Here is a 19,218-nt window from a genome sequence, read left to right on the forward strand (position 1 = left end):
TTGGGCACCACAGGCGGTTGTCCGTTCAGGGAGGGGGGAGCATCCGCAGAGCCCATCCCCGCAGGGGACACGCAGGGGCGCCCCGGTGCGATCGTGTGGGGGCGTGGCCACGCCGCCCCTACCTTGTGCTGAGTGTGTGTCCGCCCGCGTCACACCAGCGCTGCCTCAGCCGCCAAGCAGAGGCGCCAGGGCCTCCGCGGTGCCGTTCGCTCCGCCGGGCTGGGACCCGGCACCATCCGCCGCCCTGGCAAGAGTGCCCGTGCGCCTGCGGCGCGCAGGGTGGGTTCTTGTTAAGTAAAAACTCTCAACAGAAAGAATTATTTGAAAATGAAGTAGCTCTCCAGGTCCAGGTGAATGTGTTTAAGGAAACGTCAGGCGGGGAGCTGAGAGTCGCCTTGTTCTTCCCGCCCTCACGCTCCGGCTCCCGCGGGGGGGCACGTCCCCCGGGGTGGGGGCGGCTCGAGGGCCGCAGCGCAGACGTGTCCCTTGACGCAGGGCCCCGCCTCCCCCGCTCTCCACGGGGGCCTTTTGTGTGTCCTGAGTCTCCGTGCCGCCCGCCTCGGTCCCACCTCCGTCCCTGAGAAGCGCCGAAGCCTCCTCCTCTGAGGAAAACATCCCTCCTTACAGGGCCGCTCGAGGTCAGTCTGTGGCACGCGGGGGAGTGGTTGTAAATGGGCGCCGGGAGGGAGCCCACGCACGCTGGGGGCTCATTCGAGAAGACCCGCGTCGGAGCGCCATTTCGGGGTGGGCGTCCCCCCGGAGCTGGGCCGGGTCCCCAGCTGGGAAGTGCCCGCGCAGGGTGTCCTCACCCGCGCGTCACAGAGGGGCCGTCTGCTCCAAGGAGCCCTGTGTCCTTGCTGCGTTGGCCGGGCAAAGACCTCAGGGGAAAGAAGAAGTCACCCCTCACAGGACAGCCACGCGACGCTGCTGAGGGGGTGAAGTTACAGGGAGTCCACACGGCACTTTTCCGGTTGCCGTGGTCGCGGATGGGTCTCGCAGGGGGGAAAAGCCGAACGCACAGCGGGGTCTCAACCTGCGTTTCTGTGACGCGAACCCCAGAGGTGAGCTGTGGGGCCGGGCGGTGAGGAAGTCCCGGCATTGGGTGGCACCGGGATGGCTGAGCGTGCCTGAGGTTCGGGACCGAGCAGGGACCGGGAGAGGGGGTTGTCAGTGTCGGGAGGCAGAGCAGGGCCACGTCCTTGCACACGGGCGTCCCCGCCGAGCAGGAGCCCCGTGATGCCCGGGGTGGCGTCGTGTCCTGGAACGCGGCTCGCGCCAGCTCTGCTCCTGGCTCTCCCTGCCGTCGCGAGGACACCGAGACGGCCGGGCGCGGGTCCTCTCATTTCGTGAGTAGGGACGCGGCGCCCGCGTCCTTCTAAGTGCCACACAGAGAGCAGCCCGCACGCTCGCGTTCGGCCCCCGAGAGCACCGTGCGTGCGGCTGGCTGCTTCGAGACGCTGAGAGCCGTGCGTCTCAGGAGGAGGAGCGCGGCGTGTCCCTGGTTCCGGCCACCGCGGCCGCTGCGCTCCGCACAGTTAAGCATCTTGCTGTCAACAGCTGAGACGAACGGGGTCCGGCCGGGTCCGGACACCAGGGCTCAGAGCTGTTGCAGCTGCTCCCGTGCCGTACGAGCCTCGCCCTTCCCGTCTCGGTCTGTGCCTTGCTCTCCTCGTCCCCCACCCCATTTCACCATCGTCACCCCCTCCCCCCGTGTCCCCATCTCACCCTGGCCGGGGAAGGGAGGCAGCTCCGGGGAGCCCCCCCCGACCTCTGAGCCTGGGCGCCCAGCTTGGACTCGTCTCCGGGGGGTGTGTAGGGAAGCCGGAGCGTCCACAAGCTCACGGCCGTCTCACGGACCCTGTCCCCACGCCCCATCCCCCCACCCGTGCCTCCCCTCTGACCTCTGCAGCCCAGCTCACCTGCGGACACAAAGCCACCTCGCCCTCAGACACGCCCTGGATGTGGGGCCCGTCCTGCAGGCACCGGGCCTTGGGGAGCTGGGCCCACGCAGAGTGAGGGCGTGCGGAAGGGGGCGCAGACCCCGGCCCCCCGGGGTGGGGAGGGGCGCAGCCACACCCCGTTGCCCTCTGTGAACACTCGGGGGCGGGGGTGGCGCAGCTCACAAACGCAGCGGGCGGGGTCTTGGGCGGCTGGCACCGGTGCCGGTCAGTGTGGCCGCCCCCCGCCCCCTGCCAGGGAGCACGCCCTGGCCCTCAGAGTTGTCCTCTGCGTCCCCAGGGCCGGTGGCAGCACCTCCGAGGAAGTCATGCAGGTCGACGTGGAGGTCGAGGAGCCTGGCGACCCGCCGGCCACCCAGCTGGTCACCTGGCAGGTTGAATACCCAGGGGACGTCACGTCAGACCTGGGCGTCTCCAAGATCTACGTCAGCCAGAAGGCCCTGATCGGCATCGTCCCTCTGGCCATGGTAAGAATGCCGCTGCCTTGGGCGGGCCCCAGGGGGCTCCGGGGCAGAGGAGGCTCCGCACGGCGAACCAGGCGCGGGGGGAGGTGTCAGTGAGGCCTGGGGTGGGCGCGGCAGCACCGTGAACTCTGCTGCAAAGCGCCGATTCTGGAAATTGCTTTATTCTAAAAGAATGTACCAGGACACTCTTAGGGAAATGGTCAAATTCCCGGTATTAGATTTGGGTCCCCCGTTAACATGGAAAGGGTCGACGGTTTGACGAGCTGTCTGCGTCACACAGTGTGACTGCTCCGGTGTCTCAGACGCGTCCCCTGCGGGGCCTGGAGAGGCAGGGGTGTGAGGCGTGCGGGCAGGCGGGTGGCCCTGAGGCCGTACGCGCCGATGCCTGGGAAGTGGCGTCCTGTTTACGTCGGATGAGCTCGTTTCCTTTTTCAAGCGAAGTATTACGCGGGGACGAGCTGACCGTGTCTTGCTCACAGGCATCCGTTGGTCGCCTGCGACCTCAAGGGCGTAGGCTGTCTGCGGTCCTGGCGCGGGCGGGACGCAGCCGGGCGTGCGTGCCGGGCCAGCCGCGCCCTGGTGTCCGCGGAGCACACGTGGTCAGCGGGAGGGCCAGCCGCCTCGATCCCTTGACCATGCGCGTGATGCCCGCGGAAGCCTGCCGCCCAGCTCTCCTGGAGCCCCCTGAGGGGAGGGCGGTGTTTCTACCCTGACTTGAGTGGGGTGCAGGCACGGGTGGCCGCTCGTCTCTGAGCACAGCCTGGGCTTCCTTCTGCTGCGCACGGAGACCTTGTGCCGGGACTGGGGGCACGCGGGGGCCTTCGGGGGCTGCCTGGGGCCCCCTCGGTGTCCACTGACAAGTGCTGGCAGTGTGATTGCGTAGTGGTGAGGGAGCTGCAGGAATTTCTCCCTCTGTGGAAGGTAATGGACGGTTGCCTGGCGACCGCAGGTGAGTTGGCGCGTTGTTCCTTAGGAAGTGCGAAGGGGCGGGGGTTTTCGCGCGTACGGGCTCCTGCTGGCTGTTTCTTCCTCTGTAAAGGCACACGCCACCCGGTCCGTTGTTTGCTGCGGGAGGGTAGGTGGCACCCCTGTGTGTGCGCTGTTAGCGGTTCTGTTCTGGGCAATGCGAGACTGTCTTGAATAAGCGATTATGTGAATGTGCTGCTTTTCAGCACCTTTGCTCTGCGGGGCTTGTAGCAGAGCCCGAGCTTGGCTCAGTTCTCGCAGGGAGGCCCTCGCTCCTTTGGCCCTGGGTGCCGCGTGCCTCGGCCTGAATGTCCCCGATGCCCCTGGCACCTGTCCCAAGTGCTGGGCCTCAGCCCCAGAGGAACCCCAGCCCTCACGAGACCCCTGCCCTGCGCCCCCCCCCCCCCCACCGCGGCCTGGGAAGCCATCCCACGCCCAGCCCCTCCCTCACTGCGATGCCTGGGGTGCCGCGCGGTCCTGTGACGGCAGAGCTGGGAGGGGCCTCAGCGAGGGCTCGCTGGCCCTGTGCCCGGGAGGAGCTGCGCTTGTCTGGAGGCAGGAGAGCTCCCTGCCCGCCGCCCGCGCTCCCCCTCGGCGACCTGGGAGACTGCACGCCTGCTCGCTCTGCCCTCGTGAGAGCTCTGCCGGCCGCTGGCCCACCTGCCGCATGCCAGAGCAGCGCCCCCGTGAGGCCTGTGCGCAGCTCGGCGGCCGCCGCGGCCCCGCGCCCCGCCTCCCCTCCCCCGCAGCCTGGAGCCCTGCCCTGGGGGCTCAGGCCGAGGTGCGGGCAGCACGTCCCCTTGAGGCTCGTTTTCCAAAGACTTTCTCTTCTTCCTCAACATTTTGCGTATTTTTTCCTGAAATTTATGGTCTTGAAAATTTTTTTAAAAATACACTCACGTGCTTACGTGAGTTTTTCTACGTTATTTTTTCTGTTCACGAGGTGAGGCCTCTCGTGGGTTTATGTGTTTTTGTCCTCGGGGCGACGAGTCTGAAGGAAACATCAGGAAATGTGTGGACGCCTTCTCGGGAGCGTGGACGGCGCCAGGCCCCGCGGGCCTTCCCGTGTGTGGGCCTCGGGGCGGCGGGGGCGGGGCATCCCACGCCCCTGCCCCGTCTCACCTGCGCCACCTTCAGTCCTGTGGGTCAAGGCCCCCCAAACCTGTGGCTCACGAGGAAGTTCCGCCGCCGTAAACCCAGCAGGCGAAGCTCCCCCCGTCTCTGCGGACCATGGAATGTGCTCTTGACGAGCGTCCGGTGAGATGCACGTCAGCCCAGCGCTCCTGGACCGGGCGGGTTTCTCCGCGCCTGTGGGTGGGCGTCCTGCGCCCGGACACGCCCTGCCTTCATCTCCAGAGCCTTCAGGGCCTCCCCTCCCGCCGCCCCCTCCTGCCCCCACTGTGACTGCCGTCTCTGCTGGCGTCCACAACGACGAGATTTCTTTTCCTTCTCAGCGTGGAAGCCGCTTCTTGGCTCCTCTGCACCTGACTTCCCGCAGCCGCCTTTTCTTGTGTCACTGGCTGACTGACAGGCCAAGTCCGCTCTGTCGCCTACGGACTTTCTGAGAACGCAGTCACGCTGTGGTACACGCCGCGTTTTCTTTCGTCTTTGTACTTCCTTGTCCTCATGCGGGTCCCCAGCCCTCGGGGAGATGCTCCGCTCGCAGACACGCCTCGCTGTGTGTCTGGGTCGAGCGCCCCGGCCTCCCAGGGCGGCGCCCACCACCACAGCGCCAGCACGTCCTGCGTGGCAGGACCAGGTGGGGCTCCCGGGCCTCCCTGCGCACGGGAATGCATTGTCTCCTCCCGCCCCCCGCCGCGCCCCGGGGCCACTGCCCAGGTGGACGAGGGCACGCCCAGCGGCGGAGCCGCCTGAGAGGCGCAGCCGAGAAGCGGGACTGGGCTGGACTCCGGACGGGGGCGCCTGAGGCCCGTGCCCATGACCCGTCCCTCCACTGTGGAAGCAGTTAGGCTGCTGATGGGTTCAGGATGCACATAGACCTTTAGAAAATGCAAATGCAAGAAGGCACACTCGTAAAAACCTGAAATGGAGAAGTCTTCCTGCAGTGGGGAAAGTCATCTGGAAATGCATTATTTATTACGCACAAAGCCATGGCCTTTCCCTCCCCGCCCCTGCTGCCCCCCCAACGCCCGGGTGAGCCGCCCCTCGGCTGTGATTCACGGCGCGACAGCGGCAGCCGGGCCTCCGCGCTCCTGAAGGCGCGTCGTGCAGAGCCGGCCGGGGGAGACCCCGCCGTGGTTTGACATGTGGCTCCTGCCACCCAGCCCGACAGCCAGTTGAGTCGGTGAACACGTTCTCGTGGTGTGACCGCCTCGGCGGCGCCGGGAAAGGGCAGCCCGCCCCAGGGCCGCCGGGCAGCCCCCCGACACTGGGCCTGACCCGTGCTGAGGGGGCAGAGCTCGCAGTCCGCTCGCGGGAGGCAGCGGGAAAGCAAGTGAAAGCTGACCGAGCAGGACTAACTCAGGGTCCACGTAAGCTCGGAAGGACACCGCGCCGGCGGCCGTGGAGGAGGAGGGCTGTGGAGGGGAGGTCTCTGAGCCCGACCCCGCCGAGCAGTAGTGACCTTCGCCCCGAGACAGAGGCCGTGAGGACCCGGCGTGGGGCGTCCCAGCAGAGCTGGCTTTTCAGACTCACGGGCACGCGGAGCCAAGGCCGGCGCGGGCAGGCTCGGCGCGCATGAGTGGGAAGAGCCCGGCGCAGCCGCGCCCGCCGGGGCCAGGTGCCCGTCACCGCAGTGTCTGAGCCCCTATGGTCCCGGCTCGCCCGGTTCAAGGCTGCCCGCCCCTCTGACCGCCATCGGCTCGCTCGCCGTATCCACAGGTCTGTTCCTGTTTGGCTTACTCACTTTGTTTATTTAGGTTCCACGTATTAGTGAGATCACACAGTATTTCTCTGTCTGTGTGTGACTTCACTCAGCTTGTGTCCACCCGCACTGTTGCGAGCGGCACGGTTTCATTCGGATCTACGGCCGAGTGACAGTCCCCTGTGTGTGCGTCCCGCTGTCTCTCCCAGGTGCGTCTCAGTGGGCACTTGGGCTGCGTCTGTGTCTCAGCTGCTGTGAGTGACACTGCGGTGGACACAGGGGTGCGTGGATCTTTCCAAATCAGCGTTTTTGTTTTCTTCAGACGTAGACCCAGAAGCGGAATTGCTGGCTGCACGGCAGCGTCACTTGCGGTTGCTGCTCCCCGCAGCGGCCGCGCCAGCCCGCTCTCCCGCCAGCGGAGCGCCGGGCCCTTCCTCCGTGTCCTGCCAGCACTTGTTCCTTCTGAGAGCAGCGTGCTGGCCGGTGCGAGGTGGTGGGTGCCCAGCGGGCTTTCCCAGGTCTTGGCCGTCTGCGTGTCACAGTCTGTTCACTCAGAGTAACAGGTGCGTGGTCAAAAGATCACTCAGAGTAACAGGTACGTGGGGCCCACTGGGGAGAGAGAAGGGCCGCCAGTGAGCGCCGCCCTGGTGGCCGGGGGAAGGACGAGCATGGCGGCTGGGGTGCCGGCGCCAGGCTTGGAGGCCAGTGGGCGGCGTGGGCGCTTTCTAAGCACAGCCCTCCAAGCCCGCTCACCGCCGGGACCGGGGTTTGTCACACGGGGACGGGCCAGCCTGCGTTTCCGTCCGGCACGAATCGGGAGCCTCCGCGGCGATGCAGACGCTGTGCTCCGTGGGCCCCGGTGCTGCAGGAGCAGCCACACGTGGTCTGTGGGCTCCGGCATGGGCCAGTGTCCCCCAGCAGCTGAGTGTCCCACATGACTTCACGGACGGACAATCGGCGGACCACACGCGGGGCAGCCGGTGTAGTCGCCTGTCCTCGGCGCCCGCCCTGTCCCCTGGACCTTGCCTGTGTGCGTCGCCCCAAGTGGGCGGCCATATCCCCGGCCCCGGTGCCGCCTGCGAGAGTGACAGCAGCAGCACCAGGCGTGTCCAGTGCCGTCCGCACGCCCCGCGGCCTGTCGCCCCTTCCTGCACCTCAGCAGAAGCTTCCAGATGCACCATGACATCTGCCAGATGGTTCCTGCCCCAGATTTATGTGTCCAGATCCTATTATTTTATTATAAACCCTTTGCTTTTATTCCTCCTTTATAATTCAGTTCAGACATCGTATTGATTTTTTAACATGTGTGCTGGTAGATTATTTTCATTATGGTTCTTATTTCAGGATAATAAAGTCTGCACCACTTAATTTGTTGTATAAATCTCTGCAACAGGAGCACCGGCTCACGTAGGGCTGAATGCAGTGCGTGGCAGCTGCCTTCCAGGAAGGCATCGCGGGGGTGTCTCCAGGTCGGCGGCCATGCCGTCTCTGCCCACGGTGCCGTCACTGCTGTGGCTCCGGAGCAGCCCCGTCACGCAGGCACAGGGCGCAGGAGCCCCGGGAGGCTGCTCGCCGACGCTGCGCTTCGCATTTCACTCACTGAGGCGCGTCGCAAAATAGGGTGTCGCAAAATAGGACGCCGCTCTTGGCGTTTCTTCGCCCACTCACGGATGTCAGCCGTCAGACCTGGGTCGGGGCAGGGGGGTCTGGTGGCCTCCCCCTCTCTCTGGGTGGGGGCTCTCCTGGAGCAGAGGTCGCCGCCCCCGCAGCCCAGCAGGACACAGGGCGTGACCGCCTGGAAGGAAGGGCCCCTAAATATAAAAACAATTTCAGAAGGGGCATTTTTATGAGAACAGCGTGTGTTCTGTGCGGACAAGCATGCGTGCGGTGCTACACTGCTCTCCACGGGCAGCTCCCTCCAGGTTGGGCTCCAGTGGGCGGGTTGTGGGCGGCCCCCCTTCCCTTCCCTCAGTCGAGGTTGCTGCTCAGAAGCCACGATTCAGTCCCGGCTTGTCGGCCTCTCCCGGGGAACCCTCCTGCCGCGCGGACGTTGGGAGTTGGCTCCTCAGTGCCAGGCTCTCCCTGAGTCGGCCTTGGGGCCCTCGCCTGCCGGGTCAGCGGCGTCACCCTGCTCTTGGCTGACCCCCGCCAGAGGACAGCAGCACTGAGGTCCCGTGGCTGTGAGAAGCTGTCAGCCTTGCAGCCCCTTGCTCACCGCCGGGGAGGGGGGTGGCCGAGAGGAAGGACAGCTGGAAACTGAAGAGCCCGTCTGCAGCGAGTTCTCAGGCATGACAGGCAGGGAGCCAGCCCTCCCTTGCATTTGGAACCGTTTCTAGGGCTGGCTCGCCCCGCAGCCTCGGGCCTTTGGCGGCGGCTCCTGGACCGCAGACGGCCCTCAGCGAGCGGGGGATGCGGGCGCGTGGGCTCTTCCCCGGCAGCCCAGCCCACGTCCCCGCTTGTGTCGGTGACGCCAAGCTTCTTCCTCTCAACCTCAAGCTCAGAATTTGGAGAGGCCCCGGGAGCTGCATCGCTCTGCGACCGCGCCCAGCCCTGTCCAGCGTATGTGGGGGTCCGTGGAAGCGCCCCCACTACCGTGGCACGTGGTCAGGGTAACATCCGCAGGGCGGGCGCCCGTCCCCATGGCCACCCCGCACCCCTGCGTGAAGAGCATGCTCCTCGCCCTGGACCCCGTCTTGTCACTCCCTCTGCACGTGATTCTGGAGACCCAGTCAGTGCATCACGTGTTGGCTTGTCCCGCCAGCCAAAAGCAAGGGCACGGGGCGCTGCCCGGGAGGCCCATGCAGCGCCTGCAGCACGAGACAGCGTCCAGCCCGTGGCAGCTGTGGCCGCGGGCATCGGACTGCGGACCCGGGGCACGCCACGCCACGCCACGCCACGGCATGGCACGCCTCTGCACCTCGCTCCCTCACCTGTGCAGTGGGGCGGGGGTGCCGTCTGACCTCACGGGATGACGCAGACTTTCACACGTCCGAGGGCTCAGCGGCAGCCTGCCGAGCGCCTGCCGAGCGCCTGCCGAATGTGGGCCGGGCACTGCGCGCCCACTCTGACTGCCGGGCCGATGAGCCGCTGACAGAGGGCGGGGGCCCAGGGGTGAGGGGTCTTCGGAAGCCTCCCTCCTCACGGGCATGCCCGGCGCCTCCTTTCCGTGAGCCGTTCTCCCGCACGTTCACACCAGAGGGCGGCGAGGTCTCTGGGTTCCAGCCACGCTGGGCCACACGCGTCTGAGCCCTCGCCCGGTGCTCTCGGGAGGCAGGGGCCCTGGGGCCGGCTGGGCTCCTCCACCCAGCGCCGCTGTGGGGGTGGTCAGCCGTTTTCCCACGCGGCCTGGCCTCAGCTGGAGTTTTTGGTCCCTAGACCTTTTTCCTTTCTGACTGACTTCTCCAAACTTTGGGCGAGTTGGCTTCCTTCTGCGGCCCTGCTTTGTGGCAGGCGACTGGCCCGCACGAGCCGCTGGCAGCGCGGTCAGGTGTCGTGGTGGGACCTGCCAGGTGTGACGAGGGACTGTCCTGCCTTCATGGGCGACTTTCCTGCAGTTTGTGAGCTCTGGCTTCGTTCTTCTTTCTTTTCAGGATTCTTTGATCATCCGGTCGGACCGACTCCTACCTTCAGTGGGTGGGAAGCGCCCCGTGCTGCTTTTCCCACGGGAGCTTCGTGCCGCGCGTCCTCGGAGTCCCCTGGGGGCAGCGGGGGAATGGGCGCCCCAGCAGCAGCGCGGGGGCTGCTGGGGAGGGTGGACTGCGGGTCGGGCCACCCTCTCCCCAGAACCGTCAGGCAGGGAGCCCCAGCCCAGACCCCACGTCCGTGCCCAGGGCTGGCCATCGCTGTGCAAGGGGACGGAGTGGGACAGGCGTGCACGAGGGGCGCCGCCCAGAGGGGAAACGTTGCCGACAACCATAAAAAGAACATTACGAATCAGCTGAGGGTTCGAAGGGAGGCAGAGAGAACACGGGACGGGGAGCTCGGGCGCCCCCCCCACCCAGAGGCGATGGCAGTGCCGTGTTATGCCGTCCGCGACCCCCCGGCGCGGGTGCCTTTTGCGTGTGTTTGCTCAGAAGGTTATGCGAGAGGCATGACGGGGGTGGGGGTGGGGGGGTGCGCCCTCGGCGCCCACGACACAGGGGCAGGGGGCGCGGCGCCTTTCGAGGCGCCCGGGAACTACAGAGAAGGATTCAGGACATGAACATCCTACCAAAGACATAACATCGTTGCTACCCTCCCCCCCGCACCCAAAGAAACCCCACAAAACCTCTAGGCTTAAGTGGAGCACCACGCGGAAGCTCAAGCTGTGACCTCTCCGCGGGTGTTGTCAAGGTCGTACCAGCAACGTGAGTGAGGGGGAGTGAGCAGCTGGCCGAGGGCCCGCTCCGTCAGGCAAGCAGTCGGTGCCTTATAGTCGCTGTGGTTTATACGAATTATACCCTTTCCAGGGTGTTTCCAAGTTGTCCTTGAATTCTTCATGAAACTTTCTAAAATCTTTCTGCATTAACACACACAGCCGCACTCACACTTGTAGCTCTAATTTTAAAACATTTAAATAGTATCTCCAAGAATGTCCCCACGTTGCACTTAGAATTGCTTAATTTTCTTAGGGGAAAAAAAATTCCGGGTAGTCTTTGCTTTTGTCCTAGGTGGCTCCTCTGTTTCAGACCTCATGTGACCTGATGATGCAGCTGGAGTTGAAGGCTCTTTGAGTCCCGGAAACGGGCGTGTGTCCTACTTCCCTATCCTTCCGCTGATCCTCACAATGGCGCCTGGTTTTGTGACCTGTCCCTGTGAAGGAGAATGAGGAGCCACAGAGGACGCTCCAGCAGAGAAAGCCCTTCGCGACTGAAGACATCGTGGTCGTCGAGATGCTGGAAAATGTCACTTAGCTGCCCGACCCAGTGCACGAGCTCGTCCAGTCCTATTTCGGGAGGCCGGCAGCATCGCATGTGGGGAGAGTTGCGAGCGCCAGGGAGGGGGAGGCCGGCCGCCGGTCCCAGCGTTCCTGGGAATGTCATCGTTTAAAATACCTGTCCCCGCCCTGCTCTCTGCAGGCGGGGCCTTCCATCCGCGCGCTGAGGCCCAAATGCAGGATTTCCTCCACGCTGACCCCCAACCTGAAGAGTTAGCGAAATATAAATGGAGAGCAATTTGTACACTTCCAAAGAAAATCTGCTCATTGACTTCTAGACTTTTAGCTTTAGCGATTTGCTGATATACAATTTTAGAGAAAATAAAATGAGCTACTTAGAAGGCTTTTAAAATACCTTTTCGATTAAGGAGGAAGAAACATTAATAAGAAAATCCATATTATCGCTTGCAGAGTTTTCATACGTTTGATACCAGCTTACTAAGCAGAAGAAATGGGGGGGAGGTGCATGTGATGTGCTCTGGACCGTGAAGGGTCCTTCGAGGCCAGGGAAGGAGCGGAAGTGACTGTCCCCCCACAGCAGTGGAGTTGGCGCGCCTCTTTCCCCTGCGGCTGCAGAAGGTGGTCTCGGTAGGAAGACCCCGAGCCCCTGCCTGCGGTTCCTCTGTGACCGTGTCAAGCCACCGTGTCACCTCTTTCCAGCGCCTTCTGTCTGTCCTCCTCGGACGGGGCCCCTGTGACCAGAACCCGGGCGGACTCACCAGCCCGTCCCCGTCTCCTCTGCTCTGCCGCTGCCACGCCAGGGCGGCTCTGCGTGGATACGGGCGGCCTCGTGGCCTTGTGGGTTCTGGGCAGGGGTGGGCAGAGGACAGAGCAGCGGGTGCACGGGTTCCCTGAGGGGCAGTCGCCTCACCGCGCAGCTGGAGACGCCCTGCCGGCGTTGCGCCCGGGCGGGCGGGCCTTCCCGTCGCCCAGTAAAGGCCGCCATTCTGTGTCCTTACGTGAAACGTCCTGATTTCTGGGGGCTGGTGAGTGATTCCATTTTTGTTTTAAACACCAGGCCTGCGAACAGCCCGTCGGCAGGCGACCTGGCTCCTGGGGTGCCGGCACCTGCGTTTCTTCGGTGCCGGGCTTTCTGCGCGCGGCGCCGCCTCTCCTGCAGCTCCTCCTCGGCGTGCCGCCGCCCCGCCCCCTTTGCAGACAGGCCACACCCCCGCAACGCGGGGAAGGAAGTCAGTCACGACCCCCCCACCCCTGCGGTCTGCCAGCGCAGGATCTCTCTCTGTTCGGGGAAAGGTTCTCGTGCGGTTTTTACAGTTGGCTGCACACAAGGACTTGGACGGCTGCTGACCTTTGAAGACCACAGGTTCGAGCTGCCCGGGTCCACATATGCGTGGAGTTTGCTCGATCGATACCTGCATCTTTCGACCTGCAGCCGGGAGTCTGTGGGTGCAGAGGCTGACTGCGTGCCTTTTGTTTAGGGGACTTGCGCATACTTGGATTTTGGTATCTGTGAGGGTCCTAGAACCAGTCCCAGGTGGATACCAAAGGACCACTAGTTTCGAGGGGGTCAAAAGTTACCCACAGATTTTTGCCTGCGCAGGGAGTCGGAGCCCCCACACCCCCGTTTCCAAGGCCGGCTGCCGTTTCATTCATGCTTGGCCTCCGCCTGGGAGCGAGCAAGGCGTCCTTGGTAGACGAGCGAGCTGCGGTCCATCCAGACTGCGGGATGCTGCTCCGCGCCGAGGGAGCTGCTGACGTGGCCTTAATGTCGATCTGCCGGCCTAGTAAACCAGCCTTCCTCAGCGCACCCGCTTCGTTTTCCCTAGTTTCCGGCAGCGCGCTCGGACTGCGTGCAGCGTGAGAGACGCTCCTCCTTGGCCTGCGGGTTGGCGGCTCCTCGTGGGGCGAAGCGGCCGTGAGTGCAGGGGCTCCCAGCGCTCGGCTGCGGGCCGGGTGTTCCAGTTCCAGGGGGCAGCCTGAGCCTGGCACCCGCTCCGTGCGCTCGGAAGAGCGGGACCAGCTGGCATGAGGGCGTGCCCGCAGCTGCTCCGCCCTCCCCTCTGCGGGGAGGCAGAAGTCCTCTGAGATGCACTCAGTCAGCGGTCAGCTACACCCACAGAAAGCTAACCAGGAACAGTCTGCTGTTTGATACTGACGTTTTACATTTCTCATTCATGCTAAATAAAATCCCATTAAGGAATCTAATTCACTTTGCATTAAACTCACCTTTACAAGGACTGAAATCAAACCTCCCCGATGGCGGTCAGGAGGCCCACAGGAGAGCGGGCCGCGGCCACGCTCCTCCCAGCGCTGAGTCCCGCTCACACAGCCCTGGGCTCGGCAGGGGCGTCTGCCCGCAGAGCGCGCTCCCAGCCCCGCGAGTCCCGCGCCGTGCCGACCGCGGGCAGCAGCTCGGCCTGCACCCGCCTGCGGGACCCTGCAGGTGGGGCCTGGCCCGCCGCGCCCTGCAGCGGAGCGAGTGCTGGCCTGCCAGCGACTCTTAGGCCCAGCCCCCCCGCGGGGCCGCAGGGCCAGCGTCCTGTCTTCAACGTTGGAGCAGATGCACCGGCCGCAGGGGATGCCTGTTGGGGCCGTGAACGTGTTTCAACGGCAGAGACAGGAAACGCCATCCTCTGCCTCCGCAGCCACGAAGCAGGAGCGTCGCTGCTGTGTCTGCTCCGAGCAGAGCCGGTGCGCATGCGCCCGTGTGTGTGTGCGTGCGCGCGCACGCGCACCGCGTTGGAGGGCGGCCTCCGGCCACCGGCCTGGGGCAGGACGGGGAGCGCATCCACCGCGGGGCCTGTGAACAGCGCCCTCCGCAGGCGAGAGTGGGGAGCAGGCTCCGCGCCAGCAGCCCCCAGCCTCCCATGGGACTCCCCGTCTGCGAGGACGCGCACCCAGTGTCACATACCCAGGTCTGGCTGTCGTGGCAGCTCAGGGCCAGTCACACGATGGAAGGACCAATCAGTGGACTGCGTTCCAAATAAAATCTCCAGATGATGACTGAAAATAAGGAAAAAATGTGTAACTTCTGACAGCAGAGGAAGGAAAACTGGAAGAAGGGCGAAAATGGCCGAAAAACCACACAGAAAAGGCAAGAAGAAAAGAAATGAAAAACAACACAAACTTCAAAAAGCCTGGGCAGAAGAGCACGAAGTATAGAAATTATAGAAGAAGTGAATTCAGATATATAGGTAATAGATAAGAAAACCAATGAAAATGAATTAAACTCTGTAATTTTCAAAAGACTAGAATGTCAGACTAAACTTAAGAATTACGTATCTATCCCAGCTCTGTGCCTCTATGAAACACACACATACACCAAAAGACGTGGACGCAGGCTGGACAATTACATACTGAGCGGATCCCAAGCAAAAGAGAGTCAGCGCGGCTGTGCAGCCATCGAGTGGCGCAGACTCCGAAGCAGGAAGCGTGAGGTAGACGTGGACGTAAAAACAGCCCCTCCCCCCACACACACCCTCACCAAAGCACGAGGCTCCTGCAGCCTGTTGCCCTCCTGCTGGCGAACAGAGCAGCGCCTCCAACGGGGCGCCGGCCGTGCAGAGGGGCGTGGGTCGGAGCCCGGGCGAGGTCAGCGGGGGCGGCTGGGAGCCCCGGCCCCCAGGGACCCACGAGAAGGGCCACTCTGATGCGGCGGGCGGGGGTCCTAGTGTCCTGGCGGAGGGCCCTGTGAGCAGGAGGAGTGGACGTGCCCATGGCCCAGTCAGTGGCTAGTTCTCCCGGTGTCCCTGCGCCGTCCCCAGAGTCTGCAGGGGGCCCCCTGTTCCTCTGTGCCTGTGCGCCGTCCACGCACTGCGTACGCTCGGTCACCAGCGCGTCCCCGGCGCCCCGTCCGAGCCGGAGGTCCAGCACGCGCAGGGCGCGCGCGGGCTCTGCCCTTGGGAAGAACCAGTCGGGTGAGGGAGCAGATCTCACCCGGCGCTTGCAGAGAAGCACGACGTCCGCCTGCGGCCCGTGTGTGGCGGCGCGCGGAGCGCACCAGGAGGGCACAGCGCCGGGGCCGGCTTGGTGAGCGGAGGGTCTCGGTGGGACCTGCTGAGGCTGGCCTCCGTCTGGGGGCCGGGGGGCCTGGGGGCGGCGAGGACGGTGCCCCGGGCGAGGTGCGGCGCAGGAGGGGCCCCCTGGGCACAGGTGGAGAGCGCGAGTCCAGGCCGGGGCGCTGCGTCAGGACGGCCCGAGGGCTGACGGAGGGAGGCTGGCCGCTTGGAGGGCGTAGGGAAGTGCTTGTGGAGCGCTCAGGGGCTGAGGGCCCCGGGTGGAGCTCTGACGTCTGGGCACGGGCAGGCCTGCACCCCTGCGCGCCGCGGGGACGGCCCTGCCTCCCGCCGCCCCCGGTGGCTGCGCCCCAGGCCGCGCAGGGCCCAAGCCGCGGCCTCTGGCCTCGGGCCCTCTCTGCTCCGCCCACTGCCCCGTTTGCAGAGGATGCCCGGTCAGGCAAGGGCCCGCCCTGCCGCAGCAGCCCCTCCTGGATGCAGGGACGGAGCCAGAGACCCTGTTTCCAAGTGAGGTCACTCAGAGTCCTGGGGGTGAGGACCTGAATACGTCTCTTGGGGTGACACAGTTCAGCCTTCAACCCGGGCATCCCAACGTGGGGGTATGTGACCGTGCTGCGCACTAAATGATTCCGTTTGTATGGAAATGCGGAACGTTCTACGGGATCCCTGCGGGCTGGGGTTGAGAGGCACTCGGAGTCAGGCCGCCCACGGGCCGCAGGGAGGGTGAGGCCGGCGGACACGTTCGTTACCGGGGTCATGGGGGGGCGTTCACCAGTGTGTGCGCACAACACGGAACCGCGTATGGACTTTTAACGTGTGGCTAATTCCATGAGAAGGTGTTTAATTTTAAAAATGAAATAGCACCAATCCTACACAATCTCTCAAAAATTGAAAACAATGGGACATGCAGGAGGCAACCAGTCGCACACACCGACGTTTCTTTCCCCCTTTCTCCCTCCTTTCCTCTCTCTCTAAAAATAAATTAAAAAAAACAATTCCACAGCTTATTTTGTGAGGCCAGGATTACTCCAGCGCTGCAGCCACACAAAAGCACGAAAAGAAAGAAAACCGTAGCCCCGTGTTCCTCGCCAGCAGTGACACAAAAGCGCCGCACAGCCTCTCAGTAAACGGGCACCCAGCCACAGAGCAAAAGCAGGCCAGGCCGGGACCGGGCGCGGCCGGGAGGGGGAGGGAGCGCGCGGGGCCCGGGGAGCGGTCGGCACTGGCGGGGTGTTCTGGCTGCACGGTGGGGCTGTCAGCACGATCATGCCATTTGTTCCAACTCGTGGCATTATGCATTTAAATAGTTGAGTTTATTTTATGTAAATTATACCTCAAGAAGCAGTTCTGAAGTACTTAGCATGGTCTGGACTGGTTTTTTGTGCAGGAAAAGAAAAATAAGAAATTCAATGTGATGTTCTTTCCTCGGAGAGTCAGAGTGGCCAGCAGTGTAAGTTCTCATTTGACTGAAGTTATGCAGCGGAGCTCACTGCGTCCCCGCTAATGGCGTGTCTCGGGCACGGCCTGAGAACAAGTTCATGTGCGTCAGACGGGTCTCCGTGGCCAGCAGTCACCGCGCGGTGGCCCCCAGCCTCGGGGGCCTGCCCGCCCCCCACAGCTGCGTCCTCCTCGGGCGCCTCTGCTGTGACGAGTCTCGCCCCAGCCGTCACCTCTGTGAGTCAGAAGTGTCCTGCCCGCCCGCAGTGAGAGCGCTTACGCTCCTGTCGGTCGTTACAAACCTGCCCCTCGTCAGCGGCAGCCGTCCCAGTTTGCGGTCTTTGTGTGTGTGTGGTCCTGTGTGTGTCGCCAGCGCCCGACAGGCCCTCGGGCTCCCTGCATGCGTTTCGCGTGGAGGGGAGCCGTACGGAAGGCTGACCTCGTCGTCGGGGCCGGTGAGGACAGGACTGCGGGTCCTGGCAACTCGGGTGTTGCACAGACGTGGATTTTCAGCGCGCAGGCTTCAAAAGCCGATGCCGGGCTCAGAGGGGCCATCCGGGGCGGAGGGAGCGGGCGCTGGCGCCCCCGAAGCAGCCTGGGCGGATGAGCCGCTCGGTGGCTTTCTTGGTGTCCTTCGTTTTCTAGGGATGCCGTTACCCTAAGGCAGGCGGTGTCTTTCCACGTGAGCGTCTCAGATCCCCCACTGGCAAACCTGCGCTGCTCGCAAGGGGCCAGCCGCCCGTTCCTCCAGCCCCACTCAGCCCCCGCGGTGACTTCCGCCCCGTCCCGCGCCACGGCCGCGGCAGGCGCAGCAGAGGCAGGGGTGCGCCGGTGCATTCTTCTGCCCTCTCCACGGATCCTCAGCGACCCGGCTCCGGGGACGCCCTGCCACAGGCGGGCGGGGCCTGCAGGCCTGGGCCTGCCCCTGAGGCCCTCGGGGACGGCGCGGCCTCAAAGGCACGCTGTGCTGTCACGTCCCCGGTGACCTCCTCTGTCTCTGTTTTTGCAACACCCGCTGCAGCAGTGGGCCAAGATTTGGTTTTTAAAACATCTACTTTACTGTTTTTATCTGCATCCACTGTCCCTTGGAAACGTAGAGACTTAATCAGGCAAACAACATTTAATAGTGTCAGTTTCTGATCTCAGCCTGTTCTCCCACGTTACGCTGACATTTATCACCAGGTTGGCTTCCGAGTTCCTTCCACCCACCGGGAGGCATGTTTCACGGGCCCACTCCTGCCTCCGTCAAAATACGCGCCGGGACGAGATGGAAGAGCTTTCAGAGCCACTGTAGCAGGGCATAATTTTGCAGAAGGAACTACCCGTTGGGGGTTTGAGTATGGAAAACAGGACTAACTCAAAGAAAAGAACCGTTTTTTCCCCGAAAGTTGAGGTGGCGTGCACCCGCCCATCCATTCCGTGGCGCGGCCTGCACCCCGCCGCCCCGCCGCCCCGCCGCCCCGCGGCGGTGGAGAGGCCTGTGTCGTCGCAGGGGTCTGTGGCTGGTTTAGAGCCCCAGGTGGATTCTCCCTTCCTCCCAGAAGATCCTTAATTGCGCCGCTGCTCTTCCTCGCGGTGGGAACTCGGGGCACGCAGACTCCCCCTGCAGCAGCCCGAGGACAGCGGCTTGCAAGGCCGTCTGCGGGAGGAAGCGCTCGGCGCGCAGCCCGGGCCGGCCCGCAGGCGGCTTCCGGACGTGCTGCTGTCCCGCGTCCGCAGCGCGGGCTGCTCCCCGGCATCGACGGCCAGACCCGGCCCCAGGCCCGCCTGCCGGCCGAGATCCCTGTGGCTCCCGGGCCAGGACGGGACTCGGCGGCACCTCCCGAGTCCCTCTAGGGGTGGGGGCTGCAGCCCCGGCTGTCCCCCTCCTAGGCCCCCCGCTCTGCTTGCTGATGTGGAGCCGGGAGTGGCCCTCTGAGGCTGACTCGTTGGTGTGCCCGTTCTGCACAGACTGAAGTAAGTCTTGTTTCCATGTTCCGTCAAAACCCAAGGCCCCCCCCCCCAGCGGAGGGACAGCTCCGCCGCCTTGGGCGACTTGGTACGCCGCCTCCTGCGGTCACCGGGAAAGGGTGGTGCCGTGGCGCTGAAGGCCGCAGGCAGCTGCTTCTGTCCTACGAGTCAGGGGGCTGTGCCGCTGTTATGTGGGAGCGCGGGGTGAGCCGCACCCCTCCCCTGGTGTGCATGGGGCTGCAGCACGTTTTTCCGTCATTTAGTGCATGGCAGCTCAGCACATCTGCGGACGTTCGTGCGGTTGTTGGCGAGCCTGCTGGAGCAGTTAGCGTAATAAATAAAAATCGGTATTTGACCGCATCCTTGAGGGTGTCGGGAATGCTTGGTGAGCCAGTTCAGCTGCTCACTGCATTTAAAAATTGACAATGAATAATAAATTTAAAAAATAAACATAGCCCTCAGCTCTCCCTGCGGCTATAAATCCCTCCTTGAGGGAATTTCTGTAATGCTGTCTAATCAGCTTAAAGAGTTAATTAAACAGCTGTCACTTAACTTCCTAATTCTGCAACTTGAAGCTAAACAAGATTGGAAATTGGTTATGCAGAACCACAGCGGCTTTGTGGTACCAGGAGATTCTTCGGGTGACCTCATGCCCCGGCGGCAGGGCGCCCGGGTGACCTGCAGACGTGGGTTGGGGTCCCGGGAAGACGCCTCGCTGGGGGGTGCG

At 63.9% G+C, this 19,218-nt stretch overlaps 1 protein-coding gene across 1 annotated transcript in view; it reads left to right on the plus strand.

Moving 5' to 3' along the window:
* Nucleotides 1–19,218, plus strand: part of TMEM132D (transmembrane protein 132D) — a 162,310-nt gene that overhangs the window by 130,631 nt on the left and 12,461 nt on the right. The window contains exon 6 of the mRNA XM_054594006.1: nt 2,251–2,425. Coding sequence (XP_054449981.1) covers nt 2,251–2,425 — 175 coding nt within the window. The remainder of the gene's footprint in view (nt 1–2,250; nt 2,426–19,218) is intronic.

Source organism: Pteronotus mesoamericanus, unplaced genomic scaffold, assembly GCF_021234165.1.
Source record: "Pteronotus mesoamericanus isolate MK-2021 breed Mesoamerican mustached bat unplaced genomic scaffold, CSHL_Meso_final scaffold_507, whole genome shotgun sequence".
Classification (NCBI taxonomy): Eukaryota; Metazoa; Chordata; class Mammalia; order Chiroptera; family Mormoopidae; genus Pteronotus; species Pteronotus mesoamericanus.